This window comes from Crocodylus siamensis, chromosome 4 (genome assembly GCF_052110815.1).
Source record: "Crocodylus siamensis isolate JL-2025a chromosome 4, ASM5211081v1, whole genome shotgun sequence".
Classification (NCBI taxonomy): Eukaryota; Metazoa; Chordata; order Crocodylia; family Crocodylidae; genus Crocodylus; species Crocodylus siamensis.
Genome location: NC_143398.1, coordinates 5,199,711 through 5,224,164, shown reverse-complemented (window position 1 = coordinate 5,224,164; position 24,454 = coordinate 5,199,711). Strand labels below are relative to the sequence as shown.

The window sequence follows — 24,454 nt, the reverse complement described above, 5'->3', positions numbered from 1 at the left end:
AAAAGCACCGGTCCAAGCACAGGTCCCTAAGGGAGACCACTGACCACTTCTTGCCAGGACAACACTGATCCGTTCATGAGACCTTTCTGAGCCCTACCATGCAGCCAGTTTCCCACCCACTGAACCGCCAAGCAGCTGAGCCCACAATCTTCCAGTTTTCCCAGTAGGATATCATAAGATACTAGATCAAAAGCCTTTTGGAAGTTGAGGTATATAACGGCAAACTTGTCTCCCATGTCCAGGTGGCGAGAGACCTGGTCACAGAAAGAGATGAGATGGGTAAGATAAGACCTACCCACAACAACGCCATTCAGAAACTTACCTTCTGCGAGTGATACTTTAATGAGCTTTTCCAGGATTTTCTCTCAGATGAAGGTTAGGCTGATTGGCTTATAGTTGCCCGGGTCCTCCCTCTTCCCTGTCTTGCACATGAGCACAACGTTGGCCCTCTTCCAATCCTCGGGGATCTCCCATGCACGCCACAATTTCTGCAAGTGTTTCCCAGGGGTCCTGTAATGACCTTGGCCAACTCCTTCAGCACTCTTGGATGGAGTCCATCCGGTCTCGCTGACTTATAAACGTCTAGCTTTTCTAATTGGTATTGCAGTATCAGTCCCAGCATGTCCCTGACAAGCCTTATCTTGCCTGACTTACCCCTGGGTGCAGTGACAGGATGGGACCAGCACAGTTTGGATGGTCCTGGGGTGCATCGTAACCTTTTGCAATTCAAGGCACCTTTCCTTAGGCTCGAGCCCCCTCAAACTGTCGGCTCTTCGTCTTCGCTCGTTTTTTGGACGACGGGGAAATAACTCCGCTTGTTTTTTCTGTCACGACGAAGTCAGGAAGAACAGCCTTGTCCTTTGGGTCGCACCAGCATTTCCATTTTGGTCCATTCTTTTGGACCGCAGAAAAATAACTCCACATTTATTTGTTGAAAAGAGCTTGGGAACAACAGTCTTGTCCAAAATTTCCATTTTGATCCAGTTTCCCCCCCTGCATTGTAAGTGGTCCCAGGGTGGATGGAGGCCACAGCCACTCTGAGCCCCAGCAGGGCACCAGCTAAGGGGAGAACTACACCTCCCAGCATGCACTGCGCGACGGGGGAACTACAACTGCCGGCGAGCCCGGTGGGTGGGTGGGACTACAACTCCCGACATGCACTGCGCTCAGAGCACTACGGATCCCAGCATGCCCCTTTTCCTCCCCGCCAGCAAACCACAGCTCCCGGCAGCCCCCGCGGCCCGTCTCCCGGGCAACGGGCTGGTAAACAAGATGGCGGCGCCCATGTGCGAGGTGGCCTCAGCCCTCCCGCTCCCGCATCAGCAGCAGGAGGAGGAGGAGGAGGGGTCGGACCTGGAGCTACCGCCCATGGAGGTCCCGCCAAAACCACCCCCCCCATGGCTGGGGGGGTTGGGACACTGGTTGGGGGTGCTGGGGTGCGCTGGGAATCCCCCGGGGACCTTTTCTGGGGCGGGGGTATTGGCTGGGGGTTGCTGCGGGTGCCCTGGGGGTCCCCTGCTGGGGCTGGGGCACTGGTTGCAGTGCCCTGGGCACCTCCCTGATGCTGGGATACCGGCTGGAGGTGCTCTGGGGGTCCCCCCTGGGGCTGAGGTACTAGTTGGGGATGCCCTGGGGGTCCCCCCTGGGGCTGGGACATTGGCTGGGGGTGCCCTGGGGAATCTCTGGGGCTGGGGCACAGGCTGGGGGTGTACTGGACACCCCCTCCCTGACACTGAGACATTGGCTGGGGGTGCCCTGGGGATCCCCCCTGGGGCTGGGGTACTGGTTGGGGATGCCCTGGGGGTCCCCCCTGGGGCTGGGACATTGGCTGGGGGTGCCCTGGGGAATCTCTGGGGCTGGGGCACAGGCTGGGGGTGTACTGGACACCCCCTCCCTGACACTGAGACATTGGCTGGGGGTGCCCTGGGGATCCCCCCTGGGGCTGGGGTACTGGTTGGGGATGCCCTGGGGGTCCCCCCTGGGGCTGGGACATTGGCTGGGGGTGCCCTGGGGAATCTCTGGGGCTGGGGCACAGGCTGGGGGTGTATTGGACACCCCCTCCCTGACACTGAGACATTGGCTGGGGGTGCCCTGGGGATCCCCCCTGGGGCTGGGGTACTGGTTGAAGGGTGCTGGGAGTGCCCTGGGGGGGGTGCCCTGGGGACCTCCTTGGGGCTGAGACACCAGCTCAGCAGGGGCAGCAGATGCTAAGGACACTTGGGCAATCTCCCTCGCACAGCCAGCTGGCAGGATGGGGCGATAGCAGCTGAGTGTAGCGGCCCTACCTTCCTCCCCCAGGAGCAGGCAGTGGGGTGTGAGGGGTGTCCAGGATGGTTTTAAAAGCTGCTGAGCGCGGGAGCGAGGTATGCACAACCTCTGCCTCCGAACTTCCTAGACCTTCAATGCTGGAAGCTGTGAGTGCGAGTGGACGAGTCGGTGGGGGGGAACCCCAGTCAGGTTCAGGTCACTCGCCCTTTCAGCATCTGCTGTCTGCCCTGGTGTGACAAGATGCTGGGCAAGGTGGACCTGTGGTCTGACCCAGTCAATGGCAGCTTTTATACCTGTCTTTGCACCCCCCAGCCCTTCCTTCTGCATAAAAGGGGCAGGCTCCACGCTGGCCCCCAAGTTGCTGGACAGGGACATCAGCTGCATGGGGCAGGTGTTGGCCGCTCATGCACCAGCTCTGATGCATCATGCTCTTCAGGGAAGCCAGTGACTTTCTTCCCACTCCTTTGTGGCTCTCTGATATATCCATAGCCCTGGCATCACCCCCTTGGGTTTTTTCATATATCTGCAGCATCCAACTGTAGTATCAAGGTGCCACAATTTATTTTAGATTATTCTGATTCGAGAGACGGTACTCATCTTGGTGTCTAGATTAGACACCACTGTGTTATTTCTTCCAGTTCGCAGGCATTTCACAAACCATTGACTTGTTTTCCCATTAAACCTATGCACTGGTGCATGAGTGTCACCTGCCCCTTTTGGACTGGCTGTTTTATGAAGAGGGGTGCCAGTTAGGTTAAAACTTCATAAAGGACCACTGAATTTCTGAATATATTAGCTCTGAGCAGGCTGCTTGAGATGTTTTATTGCTTGTTTGCTGAGATGAGAAGTATCCACAATCAAGGAGAGCTTCCTGCATTGCAGCAAAGCCCTTTTTAAAGTGGGACAGCTATAACGCAACATACAAAAGCATTTATGGCCCTTTTCTTGAAAAAGTTTGAGCCTCTATCTTCTGGAAATAATATATATTAACTGCTCATTTTTAGTGCCCAAACTGTATCCATATCCACACCTCCTCCCTCCCAGGTGTGTGTGTGTGTGTTCGTGCTGTAAGAGGGTCATGATGCTAGTAATGAAACCTGTGTTTGTCTGAGGGCCTGTGCCATCAGTTGCCATCAGTTGTCACTTGCATCCTGTGCCGCCCCAGTGACTTTAGCAGGATTGCAGAGTGTACGGTTTGGTCCCTAAGTCCCTTCTAACAAGATCTCTGTGTCTGTCCTTTTGGCATTTTGCAGGAGCATTTTGATGGGGTGCTGAATGACGATATCATAGCTGAAGCCCTGTACAAGCTGGGGCGTTCAGCGCTTGGCACCGAATACGTTTACCTTAACCTGTCGCTTTCGGTGAGTATAACTAAAGGACGACCGCTTTTCCTATATAGCCATTGCTGGGGCATGTATCTGTGGCCACAAGCTTTGCCTGATGGTGAAGTGGCATTATAAGAGAAGATGGCATCTTGACACCCATCTTGCTGATCCCAGCAGTCTTTCCTGTCCAAGTGCAGGGGGGCTGGATCGAAACTATGGCTTGGTTGGCAGAATGTTTTCTGATCCTGTGATTAGTCTCTTTGCCTGCTATAGTTGTCATCTTTGTGTGTCTATTTTGGGAGCTTTGGAAGCTGTGACTTGATCCTTGCTGGAAACTTGCTGTCTTGGTGCTAATTTCTCTTTACTTCCCCTTCTATAGCTCTGGGAGTCAGGGATTTCTTCTTCAGTGCAATTGCCTACACCTGTCGGGCTGGGTTTGACCAGAGTGCGGGGGAGGGGATGATGATCCCCTTGACGTGCAGTGTTTGAACCACATTGGTAGGAGATAATTGCTGCCCCCCCATGGGAATTAGCCATTTTGATCCCAGTTTAAGATGACTTAGCTCAGATTCTTCCTTTAAGTGCAGCCTTGAGTTTGCAGCATTTCCCTTAGCTGTGGCTCTCATGACTGCAATTTTTATTTCTACTTTGACACTTTTTCTTATTCACGACTCATCTGGGGCAAATGAAAGACTTTTTTTTCTTTTTTAATAGTCTTATTCAGGTGAGTGCAAAGCCAGTGTCCACCTTAAGGGAGCTGTGGGTACTTCATCATTGGTTCCTGTCCTGGGAGACCAGGGTGAGATTACACAACTAGTTATTAAATCTTCTTTACTTTTATTTTTCCAGGGCCGTAATTTAAGCGACATTAACATTCTCTCCAAATACGTTCACTTAGAGAAGTTGGAACTTTCATACAATAAAATTAATGGTATGTAGTAGGTATTCTAGTAAACTCTTGGTTATGAAATCATTTAAGATGAAAAATGCAGCGTACCATGTAGCTTTAGTATTACAAAACTTGGCCTACGTTTTAATGGCATGACTAATCCAATTCTATATGCTGATGCTATGGTTGGATCTCCTTGAGAATGATGTACTGACAGTGTTCATACAACTGTGGCAGCATATGCTAGGCAATAAGATGTAAATATTAGTGTCTGGTTTATTATGCAAAAGTAAAAGGCAAACAGCCATGTTAGTGTAAGGGGAAGGCTGAGATTCTACACATGCAAGTGTCAGAATATTGAAAGATCAGTCTGGTTACAGGTGTTCTGCTTCTGGGCTTTTCTTCAGCAAAGACCTCCTAGCGAGAGATGAAATATATTAAATTGGATGCTGCTTTTCTGATGAGCACATATGGGGGCTGGGCTGAGACCTGCCAAACTCATTTTTTAATCTACTGTAATCAGCATCATAAGGAATAAGGCTGTGGCAGTCACCTGCTCTGTCACTTTCTCTCCAGTTTGGATGCTGATTATCAGGGCATCTCCGTGTTACTCTACCTTGTGCCAATTCTGTTGTTTCCAACTTGTAGACCAAATAATGCCTGAACTGACCAGGGCCTTTACTCCAGGGGGATAATCCCTCTTTGAAACATGGCTTTCACGAGATAACGAATATTGCCAAGTAATTACTAAGTTTTGAGGGGGAAAAATTCCTCTTGCTGCCATTTTATAATTTGAACCGGCTCAAATGTCACTGCGTGGAAGATAGATTTCTGGCTGATCTAAAATTCTCAGAAGTCTCATTTTCATCAGTCTCATTTTCCTAAAGTCAAAGTCACTAACACAGTGTTGAAAAGCTCACTTGCTTCTAGGTCATAAAGTTAAATTAGTTCATGGTAAAACTTTATTTTTTTTAATAATGGAAAACTGATATAGGATTTGGTGTTCATCTCTGTCTTTCATTGTTAACAAACTATCCTTTGTGGAGTAAAAGATGCTAATACACTTAATTACTGCAGGCCAAGCCTTGCTCTATAAATTGTCTGATCTAAAATTGATTTTTGGTTGCTAATGGGTATAATTACCATATTAAATCATAATACCCATCATCATTGTATTCCCCTCTGCATCCTTTTACTTAATTTGGTGTTTCCCTTTGTTAACTAGATCTGTCTTGTGTCAGTCACATGCCTTACTTACTGGAACTTGATGCTTCCAATAATGAGTTGACTACATACTTCGATTTCAAACCTCCTAAGAGTCTCAAGGTAAAACAGATTTGGTAGATTTAAATTCAAGGACCTATATATATGGTCTTGGTTTGGTATTTGGGCAGACCACAAAATCAAGTCTTTTGTCTCCCTACCCCTCCATCTTCCTTTAGTTGACATTTTTTTTAAACATAAAATATCTAGGGAAATCAAACTCTATTTGTATCTCTTTTGTTTTGTTTAAAATAGTGAATCTTAACTGCCACAGGGATAGCAGTTTTTATACAGTGGACTCCAGGTACATGGTTAATATTCTGCCAAATGAATCCAATCTTTCATGGAATCAATTTGCAGTTTTCAGATCGACTGCTGCCAGTCACTAATGAGAAACATGTATGTGAAGTATAACCATATGCTGGTCTTCCTTTTCTGCTGTTGTTTTGATGGAGTCCAGTATGGCTTTAAAAATCTGGAGTGTTTTGAAATACTACAATTATTTCTATGCTTTCTTTACCAGTTCTCTAATCTTAATGTGAAAATTGCCAGGGCCCTTAATAAAAATGTTTGTAAGAGAAAGGCACATTTGTTTTTGAAAGTTCTCAAAATTTGAATTATGCAGCTCATACAAATGAGGTCTTGTCGAACTTTAATATTAATGATCATCTTGCTTCTTCCCCACCATTCCATCAGTGTTGAGGCAACTCAAAGGCCTGGAGAAAGAAAGCAAATTTGTGTATGTCCTTTTTCTCTTCAGGAGGTAGATTTTTCATACAACCAAGTATCTGCAATGCGAGATTTGTCTGCATACCAGTCACTTACCAAACTCATACTGGACTGTATCCTTTCTGGAATTTAGAACAGGAACAGGATTTTTTTTTAAGAGCTGTTTATTCTGCCTTCATTTTACAGCTTCACTTAACAGGATGATTTTCTCTGAAAAATGAAAGCAAAAATAGCATCTAATCTACTGGTGAAATTACTTTTAATTTACTAAGCATCAATATCTTAATGGAAAGGAAAGGTGTGTAGCGAGGGTGTTTATAAAGATCGAGTACAGCAGGCATGTCATGGGAAAACAAAAAGAAAAACCCTTTGCATCCTGAAAAGTAAGAAAACCATGAGTCATTCTCCCTAGACATAGCAAAGATGATAAACAAACGTATGTTTCTCACTGCAGTATCCGGATATGAAGCACTGAGTTTACTTTTAACTCCCTTGACTCCATAATCATGTTTTCCTTCAGCTACACACTTTATTAGAATGAATCTAGTGCAGGCGTCGGCAGTGTTTTCCAGCAAAGACACACTGGGGTCCCAGATGAGTAGGTACTAGCACCCAGCTGCTTCCACTGCTTCTCCCTGGTAGCTGGCTGTGATGCACCCCTAGGAGAGCTCCTCTTCCACTAAAACACAGAGCACCTGAGTGTCGCATTGTACAGCATGGCCAATCCAGCCTGTGGGCCTCAGGTTGCGGACCTCTACTCTACTGTTATGTGTTAATAGGCAGAAAGTTTCTGCATCTAGCATCCACAGGCACCTGTGCACCATAGCTTTTAATAGTTATTAAATTAAATAGGTTTATAACATTTAAACTTGTTTATTTTGGAGCGTCGCATCAGTGTTTGCACTCGGTAGGTTTTTGGATGAAATAAGCCTAGTCTCTAGCTGGCGCCGCAGGAAAACGGGATGGTCCAGCACTGCCCCCCTGGCCCAGGACATCCGACCCCATGACTCAGGGAGCTGGCAAACTGCACAAGCGAAAAAAAAGGAAGCAATCCAAAAGTGGAAGCAATTTGAAGAGATGAACTACAAAAAAGTCGCAGCTACCTGGTGGACAAAGAGGCTCATTACACATCTTTGAATGCCTTTGTGTTTGCACACAATGAATCCATGGACGTGACACTTTAATTCCTGGTAAGCCAAACTAAACTACATCTGAGGATTTTTACTTTAATGCACCAGAAAGACTTTTAAAGCATCCGGAAATCCCACTCGTGCAAACAGTCATGCAGTTGCAGCACAAGAAAGATCAAAAAATGTGGTGTGTACAAAGGCTGGGGTTAAAGTGAGTGTGTAAAATTAGGGTTGTCATCTTGGCAATAGTGAGCCGCTTTGTATGTTGCCAAATAACCTTGAAAGTAAGTAGGATAAGACTGATTTTTTGTTTGTTTGTTTGTTTACTGAGCTCCCAGAGAATCTATAGAAGTCCAAGCCATTAAATGACAGTGAGCAAGGTCCTCCTTTTATGTGGTAGTGATGCAAATTGTTTGCAAAAACACCTTTCAATCTGTGCATGTGTCCCCTAGTTGGTGGAACACCAGTCTGGCAGAGGATCTGAAAAGGAAGTCCTGACTGATTTAATTTTCTCCATTACTTTCTTTTCTGAAGTATTTGCTGTGCAAACTGGCCTTTATTCTTGCTAACTTCTCTTCCACATTTGTCTAAATTAATCCTCAATGTGGTTTTCTGTGTTCTCAGGTGGATATGCTGCCTTGCTTATAGTTGCTTATAACTCCTTTCCCAGCCATATAAATTACATCCCAATTCTTTGTTCCATAAGAGAGAAAGCTGACTGTTTTTGCTCAGTTCTGTCTTCCATACTTGAAGTAAAGCCATTATTGAAGGATTTTTTTTTTTTACATAAGGGCAGCTAACTGATTCACAAGTTGTTCAGGTTACATTATTCACACATGTTACAAGCTGTACAGGCACGGTGATTCTTGTTAGAGAATGGCACTGGGATTCAGTCCCTTTGCAATTCTAATTTCCCATAGCAAAAGCAAAAATAATGTGACAAAATGGAATAAAATAGAAGGGTCAAAGTTTATTTTTACCGATCTGAATAGCATTAAGGATTTTTCATTTGGTGTTAATGCAGGCATTCAGTATCTCTGTTTGCTTCATTTGTATTGTTGCCAGTCGTATGGGAAGAACAACTGTGACATGCATATGATTGCACTAGGGCCCTTTGAATTTCACAGAGATGAGTGCAGAATTTAGAATACAACATGGCACCGTTCCTAACCCGTGTCAAGCAATACGTGCAGAAGACATGGCAGCCAAAACAAGCTGTTCTTTGTAATCACAAATGAAACAACAATCTTAAATATCTTACAATGGTGAAAATGTCTGGCAAGCGTTTCTTAGCAGACAGTAACTAAGCATCTCCTACCATATTTCGGTGAGCTGCGATGCAGATGGTAAGGTCATTACAAGTTTTCCTGACAGTTGCACACACAAACACACCTGACAGGATTATAAATTAATCTCCACAGAGGAAATTGCCTAAAACAGAAATGGATACAGTTTAGTTGGGCAATAATACCAGACAAAGCAGTTATAATGGGTGACTGAAACTGTAAAATTGGCTGTATTAGTTGATAGGTCTGTTCAATTTGCTGCATCTTAGTGATGCCTTTTGCCTAGCACTTTTTTTCTCGGAATGCCTTGGAACCAAATAAGTTGATATTTGCATATTATAGCAATTTATGGTTGGTCAGTATTGGCTATGTTGGCTCTAAACCTTTGCCCAGAGAAATTTTGCTGCAGACTTAAATAGAAGGAAAATGAGATCAATTTTATGCACATGTCAACATGCAACTGTCAAACTTGTAGACTGAGTGCATTTTTTCCCCCGAATACCTGAAACTGCCTGGAATAAGCGCTATGGAAAAGATAGATCTTTTCCACTACTATAGGTGCCCATCTAAGTTAAAGTGTGTCTTTGGGACTCAGTTATGGTATGAACACAGTTGGGTCCTGTCCATGCTACCAGGGCCAAACCATGTTACCATTCAGCTGGGCAAAGACAGGCTCAGAATTGTATTTCCCTTTATTAAAGTGCAGCATCCTACTTGGATTAGATTCAAATTTATAGTGTGAATCAAGCTGGGGAAGAAATAGTGATCAGCTGTCCACAGGCAGCTAAGACTTGAAATGTGTTTAGTTGCACAAGAAAACTTGATTGTATCAGTTTTTGAGCTGGAGTTTTCATTCTTTCCCATAAATTAAAACGAAATCTTGTTGCTTCTGTGATTGATAAAAGGTATTTTCTGCATCTTGCTTATTCTACTTCAAAATATTTTGAAATGATTTCTTATTTATATTCTCACATTTTAATGCATCAGATTCAGTTCAGTTTTATACAATCTGGTTAGTTTGGATTTTATATTGTTGTAAATTAACAGGACACAGCCACCCTCACTCTGACGCAAAGTCAGCACTGAAACTGCTAGAATTATTTCGAGGCAAGTAAAAATGTGGAACTCTAAATAAGATATGGGTTGTGTCCAGAGTTGTTATTTATTTGTGTGCTTTATGCAGTAACATTTTGAGGCCTCAGCCAAGTTGGGGGCTTATTGCTCAGGGTGCTGTAAATCATACAGTACAAAAGGTGGCCCCTGTCTCAAGGAACTTACAGTTTTCTTTCCAATCCTGTACTTGATATGGGAGAAACCCCACTGATGTTAGTGGGGCTTCCCTTAAGCAGTTTTACTCACATACATGCAATCAGAGGTGCAGAGTCTTAGTTTAAGACAAGTAACAGGTGGTTGAAACAAATATATTTTGGGGTGGGAGGGAAGGGGAGGACAGGGCATAAGTAAAATGGCCTAGGGTGTAGGAGGGGAGACATTGGCTACATTCGCTAAGAAATGCAAAGTATTTTTGTAATGTAATTATTTTCCTTAAGTGCAACACTGATGCATAGATAATAACATAGAGGAGATCAGAGGGCTAGAGAAATGCCGAAGCTTGATTCATCTTAGCTTGGCACATAACCGGATCACTACAATCAATGGTCTTAAAAACTTACCTATCAAAACACTCTCCTTGGTAAGTGTGAATTTTTTTTTAAGGCTTTCTTTTTTTAACTGGTCCAGACCAGTTTCTTAAGAAATACATCATTTGCTAAAAATGTAGGTTCCCCAGATCTGTTTAATACAGTGTGGCCCCAAGGACATTTGATTATTTGTTTTATTTTGTACCATGCTGTTTACTTTATCAGATCCTGGGGGTTAAGGGCGGGGATGCAGCGGTGCATTTGTATTCTGCTTTGATTCTTGGTCCACCCAAACTTTAAACCAACTGCCGACTGAGACAGGCAGTGGCATCTATGAAGGCAGTGCTAAAAGAGTCAGTTGACATCATGTCTTATTATCATTTCCCTGATTCCTGCTAATCTCTTTCCTCTTCACAGATGTCAATGACCCTCTATCCTTTTCAATGGTCACTGATATTCCACTCTTCAAACTATCCTATCTCCTGCAAGTTTGCTGTCTGTTAACCATTCCTAGCAGTGTCTTTCTCTCCTGTTTCATAGCCCTGCAGGCTGTTTTTAGCTCTAGCTAAAAACCTGAACTCAGAAGTGGTATTGTTAACTCAGGTGTAGAAATGAGTGAGAACAAGTGTTAGAGCACTTCCAAGATGCTCAAGACAGCTAGATTTTGTTTTGTGCATTTGAATAAGAGATGTATTTAACTGTAATGACTACTGGACTGATGACAAAATATCTTTTGACTGTTTTGGCTATAGTTTGCCTAGCTGTGTTTTTTAAAACGTATACTGTATATACTTGAATAGAAGAGGACCATGATTATAAGTCAATCCCCAATACTGTATTTCCTTGATTAGAAGATGAGGTTATCTCCCATATAACACAGGGGGGAAAGCCCCACTCATCTTACAATCAAGCACAAGACAGTGGAAGGAAAGGGCAGAAAACTGCTGTGGCTCCGACTACAGCCCAAGGATGGGGCTGAAGCTGGAGCCGGGGCTGAAGCTGGAGCCAGAGCTGCAGCTGGTGCCTGCCCTCCCCTGCAGCCTCTGTATGCCCTGCTACTCCTCCCCTGCAGCCCCCAGTCTTCCCTCCCCCCATGCCACTTCTCCCTCTGGTTCCCCCTCTACTGCCCGCCTCCTTACCTTTGCTTTGTGCTGGCCCTGCTGCAGTCTGGGGCATGGAATATGGATCCAGCCCAGCCCAGCCCTGTAACAGCAGCACTGGCTCCATGCCTCTGCTGTGGGGCCAGGCTGGAGCTATGCTCTGTGCCCCAGGCTGCAGCAGGGATGGAGCTTCCTTGTGTGAAGCAAAGGTAAATGAGAGGCCTGAAGGGGCAGGCAGTGGGGAGAGATCTTTGGTGATGGGGAAGATGGGAGGAAGGCAGGGTGGGCACCTGAAGCTGTGGAGGGCAAAAGCAGCATAGAAGGGGAAGGAGTGGGGAAACAGGGGAAGGGTAAATCAGGGAAGCCTGAGGCTGCAGAGGAGGAGGGGGCAGGCACAATGTGGGGGTGGGGAGGCAGGCAAATAAAGGAGGGCAGGCCGCAGAGGGCCTGCCCCCTACCACTATCGCCCACTGCCTGTTCCATTACTGCTCCCCCTACCTGGCCTACATGTGGCTCCCATGATTGCCTCCCCCACAGTCTGTCCACCACCACCTGCCCCATTACTGCCCCCTCATCACCTCTCCCCCCACCATGATAAATTCATAGATTCATAGATTGCAAGGGCTGGAAGGGACCTTGGAAGATCATCAGGTCCAGCCCCCTGCACCAAGCAGAAAATACAGCTGGGGTCAGGCAACCCCAGAAGGTAACTGTCCAGTCTGCTCTTGAAGGCTTTCAGGGTAGGCGATTGCACCACCTCTGGAGGGAGCTTATTCCACAGTCTGGACACGCTAACAGTGAGGAAGTTTTTCCTAATGTTGAGCCTGAATCAGTCTTCCAGGGGTTTGTGACCATTACTCCTGGTTTTCCCCAAGGATGCCCTGGTGAACAGTTGCTCACTGAGCCTTTGATGTACTCCCCTAGCGTACTGGTAAGCTGCTACCAGGTCCCCTCTCAGCCTTCTTTTCCTCAGGCTGAAGAGTCCCAGATCGCTCAGCCTTTCCTCGTATGGCTTGCTGTGCAAGACTCTGATCATACGGGTGGCTCTTCTCTGGACTCTCTCAAGCTTGTCCACATTCTTGTTAAAGTGCGGTGCCCGGAACTGGACGCAGTACTCCAGCTGTGGTCTCACCAGTGCTGAGCAGAGCAGAAGAATTACCTCCTTGGTTTTGCTGGAGATGCATCGATTGATGCATGTCACAGTATTATTTGCTCTACTGGCTACAGCATCGCAGTGTCAGCTCATAGTCATAGTGTGGTCTATTATTACCTCCAGGTCCCTTTCATTCGTGGTGCTGGTCAGGTTGACGTTGCCAAGCCTGTAGGTGTGTTGGGGGTTGTTCATCCCCACTGGAGCACTTGACATTTCTCGATGTTGAACTTCATCTGGTTCCAGTCCGCCCAGCTAGCCAACCTGTCTAGGTCCACAAGTATCTATAGCCTATCTTTAAGCGTGACCACACTCCCCCATAACTTGGTCTCATCTGTGAACTTGGCCAGTGAGCTCTTTACCCACACATTCAAATAATTAATAAAGATGTTAAAAAGTACTGGACTGAGGACCAACCCCTACAGGATGCCACTGCCCACTTCTTCTTAAGATGACCTTCCAATAATTAGATTCCATACATGGAAAATTATAATAAATGTATATATTTTCCATGTGCAGAATCTAATTTTGAGGAGTCGTCTTACATTCAGGATCATTTTGTACTTGGGTAAATATGGTAATTACAGATTTCATAGATTTCATAGACATTTGGGCTGGAGCGACCTCAGAAGATCTTCGAGTCCAGACCCCTGCCTCAGGGACAGGAAGTAAGCAGGGGTTATAGGATCCCAGCAAGATAAACATCCAAATGTCTCTTGAAAGTATTCAAAGTAGGTGCTTGAACCACCTCTGGCGGATGCTGTGTGGAAATTTTATAAATTTGTTATAATTTTCCAGCTATAGAATCTAATTATTGGAGGTTTGCTTTGAATATGTCCCTTTTTCACTGCTACAGCAGGGAAAATAAATCTGGGGGTGGTCAGGCAGCCCTCTTCCTTTCTGCTTCCCCCTAGCTTTTTCTGTGCTGGCAGGCTGTGTCCCTGCTGCTGCCAGGGCCCAGGCTGGAGCCATGCTCTCTGCCCCAGGCTGCAGGAGGAATGGAGTCTGCCAGCATGGTGGTGGGGGGTGAGGAACAAATTTGAAAATGATAACCTTGAAAATAAACATGGCTATAGCAATTTGCGTATGGTCCCCATGCACTTAGTTCATCCAAAATTGATGCATATATATATATATATATATATTTTTTAACTGCTGCCAGTTTTAGCCCAGGTATTCCATAAACGCACTTTTGAGCAACATTTTGGCACACACATTATATGTAGGACAAACTTTTTTTTTGTGAAAATGTGTATATATTTATTTATTTATTTATTTATTTACACACACACACACACACACACACACACACACATCCCTTCCTCCCTTCTTTACTGATCCAGCTCACTTGACAGACACAAGTACAGTTTACCATCATTATCATCCCATTACAGTAAATGCAACCGTGCACCCCCGTGCCCATTGCCATCTCCTTTTACCCGTCACAATCATGCAAAAGCCCCCTCCGTTTTCTCTACCCTCCCTACCCCGCAAAAACCCCTCTTTTTTTTCCTCCCTGTCCTTTAGTCCACATCCTCATTCTAAGGCACTTTGAGACACTTAAATGAAAAGTGCTTCTAAGTGCTCAGTAGTAGTAACTGTAGAAATGCAAAAAAGAATGTCTTTAAATGTGAGCTTTGGGCGGCAGGTGTGCTTTTTTTGAATTGTTATAAAAGCACAAAACACATTAATCTGTCTCTCTCTAATTTTCTTTGTAATTATGATCATAAAAAGATATGTATCTGACATCTAAGAGCTTCAACCCCCAAACACTATGTTCCTACACCAATTTCTGCACACTAATAGCAAATACATTTGAGCGCGTTTCATCTAAAGCAAGTTCTTTATTTAGTGAAGAGCAGAAATATAACTTTTTTCTGTCCCTAAAATGTTTTAAAATTTTTCTGAGATGCAGTACAAAATTGTGCTAGCATGTAGAAAGGAATAATTATATTCTATACACACAAAGTCCCAGTTACTTGCCCTTCTTTAATCTACTAATTACCTCATTTTAATAGTCACTGAAATGAGTTAATTTTTAAAAGCAGAAAAAGTAGCAAGTGATCTCTTATTACAGACAAGATTATTTGTTACTCCTTCAGTACCAGTCAATTTGGAACTCTGGTTGCTAATGGAAATGGCAGTGATTAAATTAGATTGGAAAAATCCTGTGTAAAAATCAGAAATGAATTATAAACTTCCTGAAGCAGATAATTTCTCTTTATATGATTCTTTTAAAATGGAGCATATGTATTCTTTCTTTGAACTGAAACAGAGCAATTTACTTAATTGCTCTTTGTCTCAGTTTTCCCATCTGTGAAATGGGCTAATAACATTTACTCTGATTGAGTTCTGTTATAAAATGCTTTGAAGATGAGAGGTGCTATATAATTGCTAAACATTATTAGCATGAACGTGCTTCTTATTTTTGGACTGTACATGCTTCTCTTATTGCTGATACAATAGTTTGTCCTTTTTTTTTAATCAGCAAGCTGATAATCATATAAAGTAATGCAAATAGTGAAAAATTAATATAGTGTTTTCTTTTACAAATTAGATTAAAGAGCAAATAGATTGTGGATGACAGGAAAGGGTTTTTCTGTTGAATCAGCCTTCTTTTTCATTCCCCTTGAGCTCCTTAGGGTAGAGAATAGGAAGGTCTCAAATTTGGAAGAAGGGTCTTCAGAAATTGTAAATACTGCCTAGCTAAACCAAAAACCCTATGTTCTGCTGGTGTTTGCAAAATATAAATGAATGCAGCTGTAATGGACTGGACTCCTAGGAATTTTATATTTTCCAAAAGAGGCTCCTCACATGCATCCATTTTGTTCACAGAATTGTGTGTGTACCCCTTGCACACTGCAGTTTGCAACTGCAGCTCTAACTCTTATAGAGCACAAGTCTAGTAAAGAACAGGAAAAGGAGAGAGAGCTTCTTCTTGCTATTAATAGCCTAATTAAAGATTTAAAAGCCAGGAAAAATGTCAAGGACAGACAACTGGATCAACATTACAGCCACCTAACTTATTTATTTCTCTAGTTCCTAAATATTTATTAATAGAATATGAAGCTGCCAAATAGCTTTCAGCACAAAGTGACTGTGATGGAAGAGAGATGCAGCTTGCAAGGTTGAGAGCTCATGTGGGTAAGTCATTGGACCCCAAGAGCAACAAAGAATCAAACAGGTTTTATACATGCTAGGAGTTTGTAGCAGGGATGGCTATATGATTGTGGCTATCAGTAACCCAGTCAAGAACATGGACCTTCCCATCTGGAGCACCCTCAGCAAGTCTGCGGATGACATCAAGGTGGGGGGAGTAGTAGATAGATACCCCTGGAGGGTAGGGCTAGGATTCAGAGAAACCTTCACAAGTTGGAGGATTGGGCCAAAAGAAATGCCATGAAGTTCAATAAGGACAAGTGACAAGTCCTGCACTTGGGACAGGGCAATCCCCTGCACCGGTGCAGGCTGGGGGTGACTGGCTGGGCAGGAGCTCTGCAGAAAAAGACCTGGGGGTCGCAGTGGACAAGAAGCTGAATATGAACCAGCAGTGTGCCCTTGGTGCCAAGAAGGCTAATGGCATCCAGGGCTGCACTGGTAGGAGCGTTGCCAGTAGGACAAAAGGAGTGATTCTTCTCCTCTATTCTGCACTGGTGAGGTCGCATCTGGAGTCGTGGGGGGCCCAAAATTGAACACACTACAGAAAGGATGTGGATAAAGAGAGAGTCCAGTGGAGGGTGACAAAAATGTTTCAGGGCCTGGGGGACATGACTGGTGAGGAAAGACTGGGGGAACTGGGTTAATTTAGTCTAGAGAAGAAGAGACACTAGCAGCCTAAAGTGGGGTTTGAAAGAGGATGTGGAGCTAGGCCAGAGGCAGGCAATTATTTTGGGCGGAGGGCCGCTTACTGAGTTTTGGCAAGCCATCAAGGGCTGCATGACAGGCAGCCAGGGGCAGATAAATATTAATTTTCTAAATTTTTTAGGGGCCCCGTGGCCGGATAGAATGGCCTGGTGGGCCACACCCAGCCCATGGGCTGCATTTTGCCTGCCCCTGAGCTAGGCTATTCTCCAGGGTGGCAGATGACAGAACAAGGAGCAATGAGCTCAAGTTGCAGTAAGGGAAGTTGAGGTTGGATATTAGGAAGAATTTTCTCACTAGGAGAGTGAGGCACTGAACAGGTTACCCAAGAGAGGTACTGGAGTCTCCATCCTTGGGGGTTTTTAAAATCCGGCTGGACAAAGCCTTGGCTGGGATGATGTAGCTGGGGCTGGTCCCACTTGGAGCAGAGGGTTGGACTAGATGCGACCTCCTGAGGTCCCTTCAACCCTCATTTCCTATGGTCCTATGATTCTACTTCTGAAGAAATGACTCTGGGCTTGCGTGGTATATCACAGCATTTGTCATGGGGGTCCTTGTAAGCATGCAGTTAGATATTACTTTGGGTAACTGAGGTTTCCTTTACTCCCTGTGATGAAGTGAATATATAGACACAACCTATTGCTACAGATTGTCTGCAGAAAGAGGGAGATAACACTGTATTGGCTTACATTTGGTGTCAGCGGCTATCCCTCACAGACAAGGATGATCACTCCCACGGGTCAAATATAGGGGTGTAAATGAGTCCAGCGATGGCTAAGAAGGCCAGTCCTAGAACCGCCGACTCTCTGGCAAATGCCACAGGTGGTGGTAAAAGGGAGGGTCAGGCCATGGATTTCTCAGTCTTGTTTCCTTTCCTTCCATTTCTGTTGGTGTTCTGCCACCAGCTTGAGACCGTTTTCCTCGAAATAAAATGTACCGTCTCTCGCAAGGTGTCACCATGTAGCCCTGTCTTGGGCTGGTTTTCCCAATTTGTGGTGCCAATGCCAAACTTCTTAATTTTTGCCTTAAGGACGTCCTTGAAGCATTTCCTCTGCACCCCCAGGTACTCCATAAATACACTTTTGAGCAGCATTTTGGCACATACTTTATATGTAGGACAAACTTTTTTTTGCAAAAACTTTTTTTTTGAGATATGCTTCTCCTTCAGAAAGACATTTCTGTATCTCATTTCGTGGCTGCGGGATTGCAGAAAAAAGATCATGGTCCTGTTTGTTATTAGCATAAGTCAGCACTTGTGTGATTTCCTTAAAATGCACTGGAGTTAAACCAAATGAGATAATCCCATTTGTTTCTCCCTCAGTAAAAAAGAGGAGTTGTAATCTGGCATCTCCTGATGCGGATGAAGCTCAGGCCCCTTCCAGATGTTACCTTGTTGTGGGATAGATGCCGATTTCCGGCGGCAAATGGTAACATGCCAGACATTCAAGAGATTTGTCCCTAGCAAAAAGTGGCCAATCCACCACAAAAATAGCAGATCTACAACAAAGAAATTGCTCATTTAGACAAATTTAACATCTGGTCTGTACCCTCCACCATCCCACAGTGCTGTGCTCTCCCTTCCTCTCCCTCAAGTATGGGGGCAGAGAGGAAGAAAGGAAAAGCAGCTGAATCCCTGACAGCCTGTTCACTGTGAGCTGTCAAGGAGTTTTATAGACTGCCCTGTCCCTCTTGCCCCCCTGCCAATGCAGGTGTCACCCAGGTGGGGAAACCTAGGTTCACCTGGGTATGTGAGCCATCTGGCACTGGAAAGCGGCTCTCTGGTCCTGGGTGGCTTGCACTTCCTTTGAAACTACAATCATCTGAGTCTTTCCTGCCCAAGTGCAGGGGGACTGGACCCGATGATCTGTAAGGTCCCTTCCAGCCCCTAACAACTACGGAACTATTGTTTGCAGGGAAGCCCGTTTACCCTTGCCTCTGGGGAAGTGGCAGTGGCAGGGGGTGAAGGGATGAAGACCTCCCAGGCAGCCCCTGCCACCCCGGGAGGCTTAGAGGGAGCTCCATCACCCATGATGCCTGACAGTAAGGGCGACTGTGCTTCCTGCAAGCCAGAAACTTCAAAGGGCTTCTGAGCAACCTGACACAGGTTTCAGCGAGCTCTCGGGCTGCCTGGGAACTTTAAAGGGCTTGCAAGCCTCTCGGTGGGCCTGTCTGGCCCTTTAAAGTTGCCTGGGAACAGAAGAGAGCTAGGGAGCAGTCCCCAGTTGCCCCCTCTTTATTGGCACCTTTGAACCCCTAGCTGCCCATAGTGTTTTGGGTATTTTTTTCTTTCACTACAAAATTGATGTCTGGGGGAGCCTAATACATAGAAGACCTGAGAGAGAAAAATGATCTGTCCTTATCTAATAAGTTTCATAATAGTCTTATAAGCGAACACAGAAATTATCCCTTAAGAGGCAAGGATGTTGTTCCCCTGGGATACTTCATTTTTCACCCTTGAAAACTTATGAGGTCTTTATCTGATTCGGACTCATTCCTAGAGCGCTAACCAGATTGAGAAGATAACTGGTTTGGAGGAACTGAGAACTCTCCAGCATTTGGATTTATCCAGTAATAACATCAGTAGCCTTGGAGGTTTGGAGGAGCACTGTCTACTAGAGGTGATCAATCTGGAGGATAATCAGGTAAGGTCCTGCATGTGAATCTGAAATCCTTTCTACAATTCAGCTCCTTGAAGATTCAGCCCTGAATCCCCACAATCCTACACTAAAGAAATATTAGAAGAGATTCAGTATTTTTTCTGTGGGTCCCAGGAGCTGTGATGCAGCTCTCTCTGTCTCACTTAAGTGCTTGGACTAATTTCTATTTAGGTCAATCATTCTTACATGACATTTGGTACTCCTCTCTTTGAAAGACTAAGAGCATTTTTTAGCGTGGATGTTCCAGGGATGACACAATGTAGGGAACTTTTTTTTCCACCCAAGTATACCTGACAACCATTACTTTTATCTTAGCTATTCCAGTATCCCTCAACCCTATCTTTCTATCACAAGTTTCACTTGGGCCCTGTAAGACTTCCAGTCATACAGAATTTTGTACAGTGTTATCTGGTGACTTCTGTTATGCAGCAGAATGTTCACTGGAGACTATGATGGGACCATGCAACTCATTTATACCTATAGTTTCAGGTGACATTTGAACCCAGAAAAAGTTATTTCTGCAACTCCACACATCAGAGAGCTTTCCAGGTCTTTAATTTCAGAAGAGGCCCTCAATGGATCAATTAGTTTTCCATTAAAGCCAATTCTGTGTAGTAAAAATCATAGCAAATAAAAAATAACATCATTTTCAAATATTCTCCCCAGTTTAAGGAAACGCCCACAAGAGTGAACACAATAACTTATTAATTCCTTTTTATAACAGCACGTTCAGGTCGACATTTAAAGGGTGCATCAATGTTTAAAATCTAGCAAGATGGGAAGCTAACTAATAGAATGGTCTTCATTAGCATTAATAACACTGCCTCCATTGCTTCATAGAGTTTCGATTGCTCTTTATAGCAGGCAGAAGCTATTAATTCTGCCTCATCAAAATTTGTCTTGTTTAATGGTACGTGTCAGAAACTGTGGGGTGAGTTGCCACCTTTCTAACACATCCTTTTCTAGGTGACTTGAGGAAATTTGAGACCTAACCAATGTAACGATATTCTCTTCTATTTGAAAAAGTTGTATTACGAAGTTCAATTACTCTCTTACGTGGTTCTGTTATTACTGTTTGTATTTTTCTTGAACAGTGACATTAAAGCTAATTTATTCAACCAAAATTCCAGCACCGCTGTCAGTTTTGACTCTATGACAATAGCCTCTATAACAAAGAGGATTTTTTTTATCATAAACGGCAACAGTGGATTTCATCCTCCCCCATTTTCAAGAGTTAAAAGAAAAGGTCTAGAACTGTCCTCAAAACCCTTAGAACATCTTCTGTCTGAACAGATGGGAAGTGGGAATCATGTTTCCCGTTAATTGATATCCGAAGGCAAATTGATCTGTGATCTTCACCCATGTGTTCTGAGCAGTGGGTAGAAGAATCTAGGATTGTAAAAAAGGGGGAAGTTCATTGAATATATCAGCTGTGTGGGTTTGGCTTGATACAGCTGGTAAGAAAGTTCTTGTGGGAAATTTTTCCTCTAAAAGCTATGCTAAGATATGGAGAAGATAAAGGACGTGCTCAGAGAAAAGGCTTTAAGCAGGGGAAAAAACAACAGCCAACGAGATGGGGCCCAAACGGAGTTTGAACTTGCTGCTTTGGCTGCAAGAAGGCATTATAGGCCAATCAGGTAGCAACTCAATACCAACACACTCCAGGATCCTTCAGAAGTGCCTTTTGTTTCACTCCCTGCTGCTGGTATAAAGAAATTGTTGGCAAGTGGAGGATTTTTTATGCTATCCTACAGACCAATCTCTCCTCTCAACCCAGAGTCAGGTAGAACATGCTGGTGGGACAGTTGCAGGGAATTTTGTGTTACCACATTGTGAACTGCATGCATTTAGTGGATAAAATAATACTCTTCTCTCCGGAGAGATCCTCATTCTGAGATGATGTACTCAATTTTGCTATTCATCAAAAACTCAGAGTAATAGCAGAACTTTGTCTTCATTAAATGAAGAGTGCATGTCTCTCTCAAAGAGATGTCTCTCATTAGTTTTGCTCTATAATCACACAGCAGAGCCTTTATTATGATCTCAGCAATATTGGAACATTTTTCCTTTAAGTGCTACTCCGCTAGAATTCCACATCCATAGCACCAGAGGACTCGTTCTGCAAAAAACATTAATGCAAAAGGAACACTAATTATTGAACTTTTAGCAGAAGCTCAGTATTCCAGCATAAAAGAGATCACCATCCTATTATATGTGTGCCTGCCACTTTAAGGCCCTGGACCTGGCAGCCGCCAGGTGCCTAAGGAGGGCAGCCATTTTAGGCTCAGGGCTGCCTGTATAAACAAGGCAGTTTGGCTGCTGGAGGAGGAGGCGACAACATTGCTTGGCCTGAGGGTTGCTGAGTTTCATCCGGAGGTAAGGGAGGAACTGTAGGGGATGGTAGGAGGCTCCTGGTCCTGGGTGCGACCAGAAACTACACCTTGCTGAGAGTGGGTGGCCTGGTGGGTCTCCCAGTGGTGCGAGAGCTCCCAGGAAATGCCAGGCCAGTGATCACCCCGGTGAAAGGTGGGTCAGGGTGCCTTAACCCCTAGCCCTCACCTTAGGGTGGGGCACGGTACACTGGAGGTAGTTGTGGTGGTTTGAGACCCTGAGGAGGAGAGTTGGGGCCAGGCACGGCTATGGCTACGGCCACCTGAGCCCACCTGTGGAGGGAAACCCTGAGACCCCGAGTAAAGGGGGCATTATGCTGTGGAACCACATCAAAAGTGGGCAGTGATCAGAAGCCCCAGAGAGAGGGCGATGTGGAGCCCTGTGAAGGGAGAGTGGGGGCTCATCCATAGGGCGAGAGAGCTGAGTCCTGACCCCAGTAAGTCCTCCAATGCTGGGAGGCAGAGTTTGGGTCAACTATAACATCTGAGCCCCAGTTGAGAGGGGGCCAGTGCTGTGGAACCACAGCGAGAGAGGGCGATGTGGAGCCCTGTGAAGGGAGAGGAGGCTCAGACAGAGAGAGCGAGAGCTGAGCCCTGACCCCAATAAGTCCACCATTGTTGGGAGGCAGAGTATGAGTCAAAGATAACACCGGTTGTAGCACCACAACCTGCTGCCAAGGGCAGGGAGTGAGAGTCCCCTGCGAGACCCTAAGGCACCCGTCATGGTGTGAGGTACCCCAGCTCCCCACGTCTGTAAAGGAGGACCCAGAGAGGGGGACCCCAGGATAAGAGTATGGGTCATACATCAGGGCTTCCCCTGACTGGCCCAGGCAGGGGCCAGGACCAGGAGGGTCAGGAGGGCAAGGAGGCCCACCGAGAGGGATGCCCAAGAGCCAGAGGCCTGGGGTCCCAACTGGCCCAGAGGTGGGCCAGGGCTAGTGTGAGCCGAAGGTCCCAGTGAGGGGACCGCACCTGAAGGGGAACTGATGGCAGGGTGATAAATAGCCTAGTATGACAGCGGCAGAGCCTGCCTGAAGGGAGGAACCCAGGTGGGGTCCTACAGTAGGATTCTGGGCTGCATTGTGAGGGACTGGCGCATTTGAAAACATTGTGATGTCATCAGTGAGGCTTGGGCTGCAGTGTAGGGGAGGAATGGAGCCGCAGATAGCGCCCCCTAGCAGCAAAGCAGAAAATATGTAGCCTCCCGCCTAATTACATCTATTAATTAATCAGTTAAGACCAAGGCATGGCAGGCAAGAAGGCAGGCGGTTAGCCCAAGAACAGGTGGGCGGGCCTCGCAGAGATTGGCCCCGGTAGACCCCCATTACAATATGAAATAGGATTGTTTTTTTAATGTAGCTACCATCAAAACACAGTGATGTTACTACAGCAACCTAGATGGTAAAGCAAGTGTGTCTGTAGCACAAGCAGCCTTGATTGCTGCAGAAATGAAAACTTATCTTTGTATTTCCAGGTGAACTCGCATAGATACTTTTTTTTCTTGTGGAAGATCAAGAAGCTTTTAAGATGGTATCATTTTGGGCACTTCTAGTGCTGTAGAAATTACGATGATGTCATATGGGACAAGAGATCTTATTATAAGGAGATTGATGACAGTTGGATGAATACTGGTCCAACACCAACATATCATTTCAGCAGTAAATCCCATGACCAAAGATACAGCACATATCTAGCTTTTATTGATTATTTTAAAGAAAGCCCTTGTTCCCCAGAATTAAATTTCTTAAAACCTTGGCCTCAGTAACAGCTTAAAAGGTCTGAAACCACATGATATGTGGTTTTTGACTTCTGTATTAGGAGAGAAGCTAAATGTGTCGATTCAAGACTTTACAAAATCATTTAATTCTTTCAGTACTCGCGCTTTCTAAACAGGCAAATATATTTTTTTCAACAGCACAGAATGTTTAAGGAGTTTAGATTAAATGACCCTCATGCTGATTTGCTTAAAATCTAGATTTTCAGAAGTTTTGTCACAAAGAGCTTGTCTACAAAAATGTGTATGGAATAATCTTCAAAACTGGACATCTTTCTTTCTAGGATCCATACCCTCCACTGGCAGTGAAGCTATTCAGAGCCACTCTGTATTTTTTTTTTGCTTTGTTCTTCTGAAGAGGTAGTGGGAAGGCTAGAGATGACAAATCTCGTTTGAATTGCCCAGTCCTGTAGCTGGGCATGCAGGTTTGGGAGTCTCTACTAAGACTTCGCTTTGGACACTTAATGAAAAGAAACCTGTTTCTTAGAAAAAGGGAACATTTTGTTTGTAACTCTAAAAATGCAAAAGGTGACAACAAACCAGCGGTGACCTTATGGCTGTTGGAGCCCTGGGCAAGAGAGTCATTTGGGGCCCCTTAAAGGCTTAATTTGGATGATCTATAACCCACCACAGTTGTATCATGGATCTTTTTAATATTCTTTGAGGCAATTAGATAAATAGTCAAGTGTTAAAATGCAAATAGAGCCACTTCCTTGCAAAAACTTCCCCCCACCACCAAAAAAAAGTTGCAAAATTTTGGGGGCCCCAGGCGGTCGCCCGGTTTGCCCTCCCCTAAGGCCACTACTGTGAAAACCCACAGTTTCTCAGACAGCTGTTGCCTGGCTTTTGCACATCAGCCTGTGAAAATTGGATGCACTGAGCAAAGTAAAGCATTGGAGAGAGTTGTGTCTTTTAAAATAACCATGCACTTAGTAAGGCACGTTCCCTATCTGCAATGGAAATTACCCAGTTTGCATTACTGGAAGTATGAT

The 24,454-nt window shown here is 45.0% G+C and overlaps 1 protein-coding gene across 1 annotated transcript in view; it reads left to right on the top strand.

Annotated features, from left to right (window-relative positions):
- The first annotated feature begins 1,263 nt into the window (after positions 1 to 1,263).
- Positions 1,264 to 24,454, top strand: part of LRGUK (leucine rich repeats and guanylate kinase domain containing) — a 68,908-nt gene continuing 45,717 nt past the window's right edge. Inside the window, exons 1-7 of the mRNA XM_090041545.1 lie at positions 1,264 to 1,374; positions 3,522 to 3,629; positions 4,443 to 4,524; positions 5,708 to 5,808; positions 6,506 to 6,587; positions 10,459 to 10,583; positions 19,140 to 19,283. Coding sequence (XP_089897671.1) covers positions 1,273 to 1,374; positions 3,522 to 3,629; positions 4,443 to 4,524; positions 5,708 to 5,808; positions 6,506 to 6,587; positions 10,459 to 10,583; positions 19,140 to 19,283 — 744 coding nt within the window. The 5' untranslated portion in view covers positions 1,264 to 1,272. The remainder of the gene's footprint in view (positions 1,375 to 3,521; positions 3,630 to 4,442; positions 4,525 to 5,707; positions 5,809 to 6,505; positions 6,588 to 10,458; positions 10,584 to 19,139; positions 19,284 to 24,454) is intronic.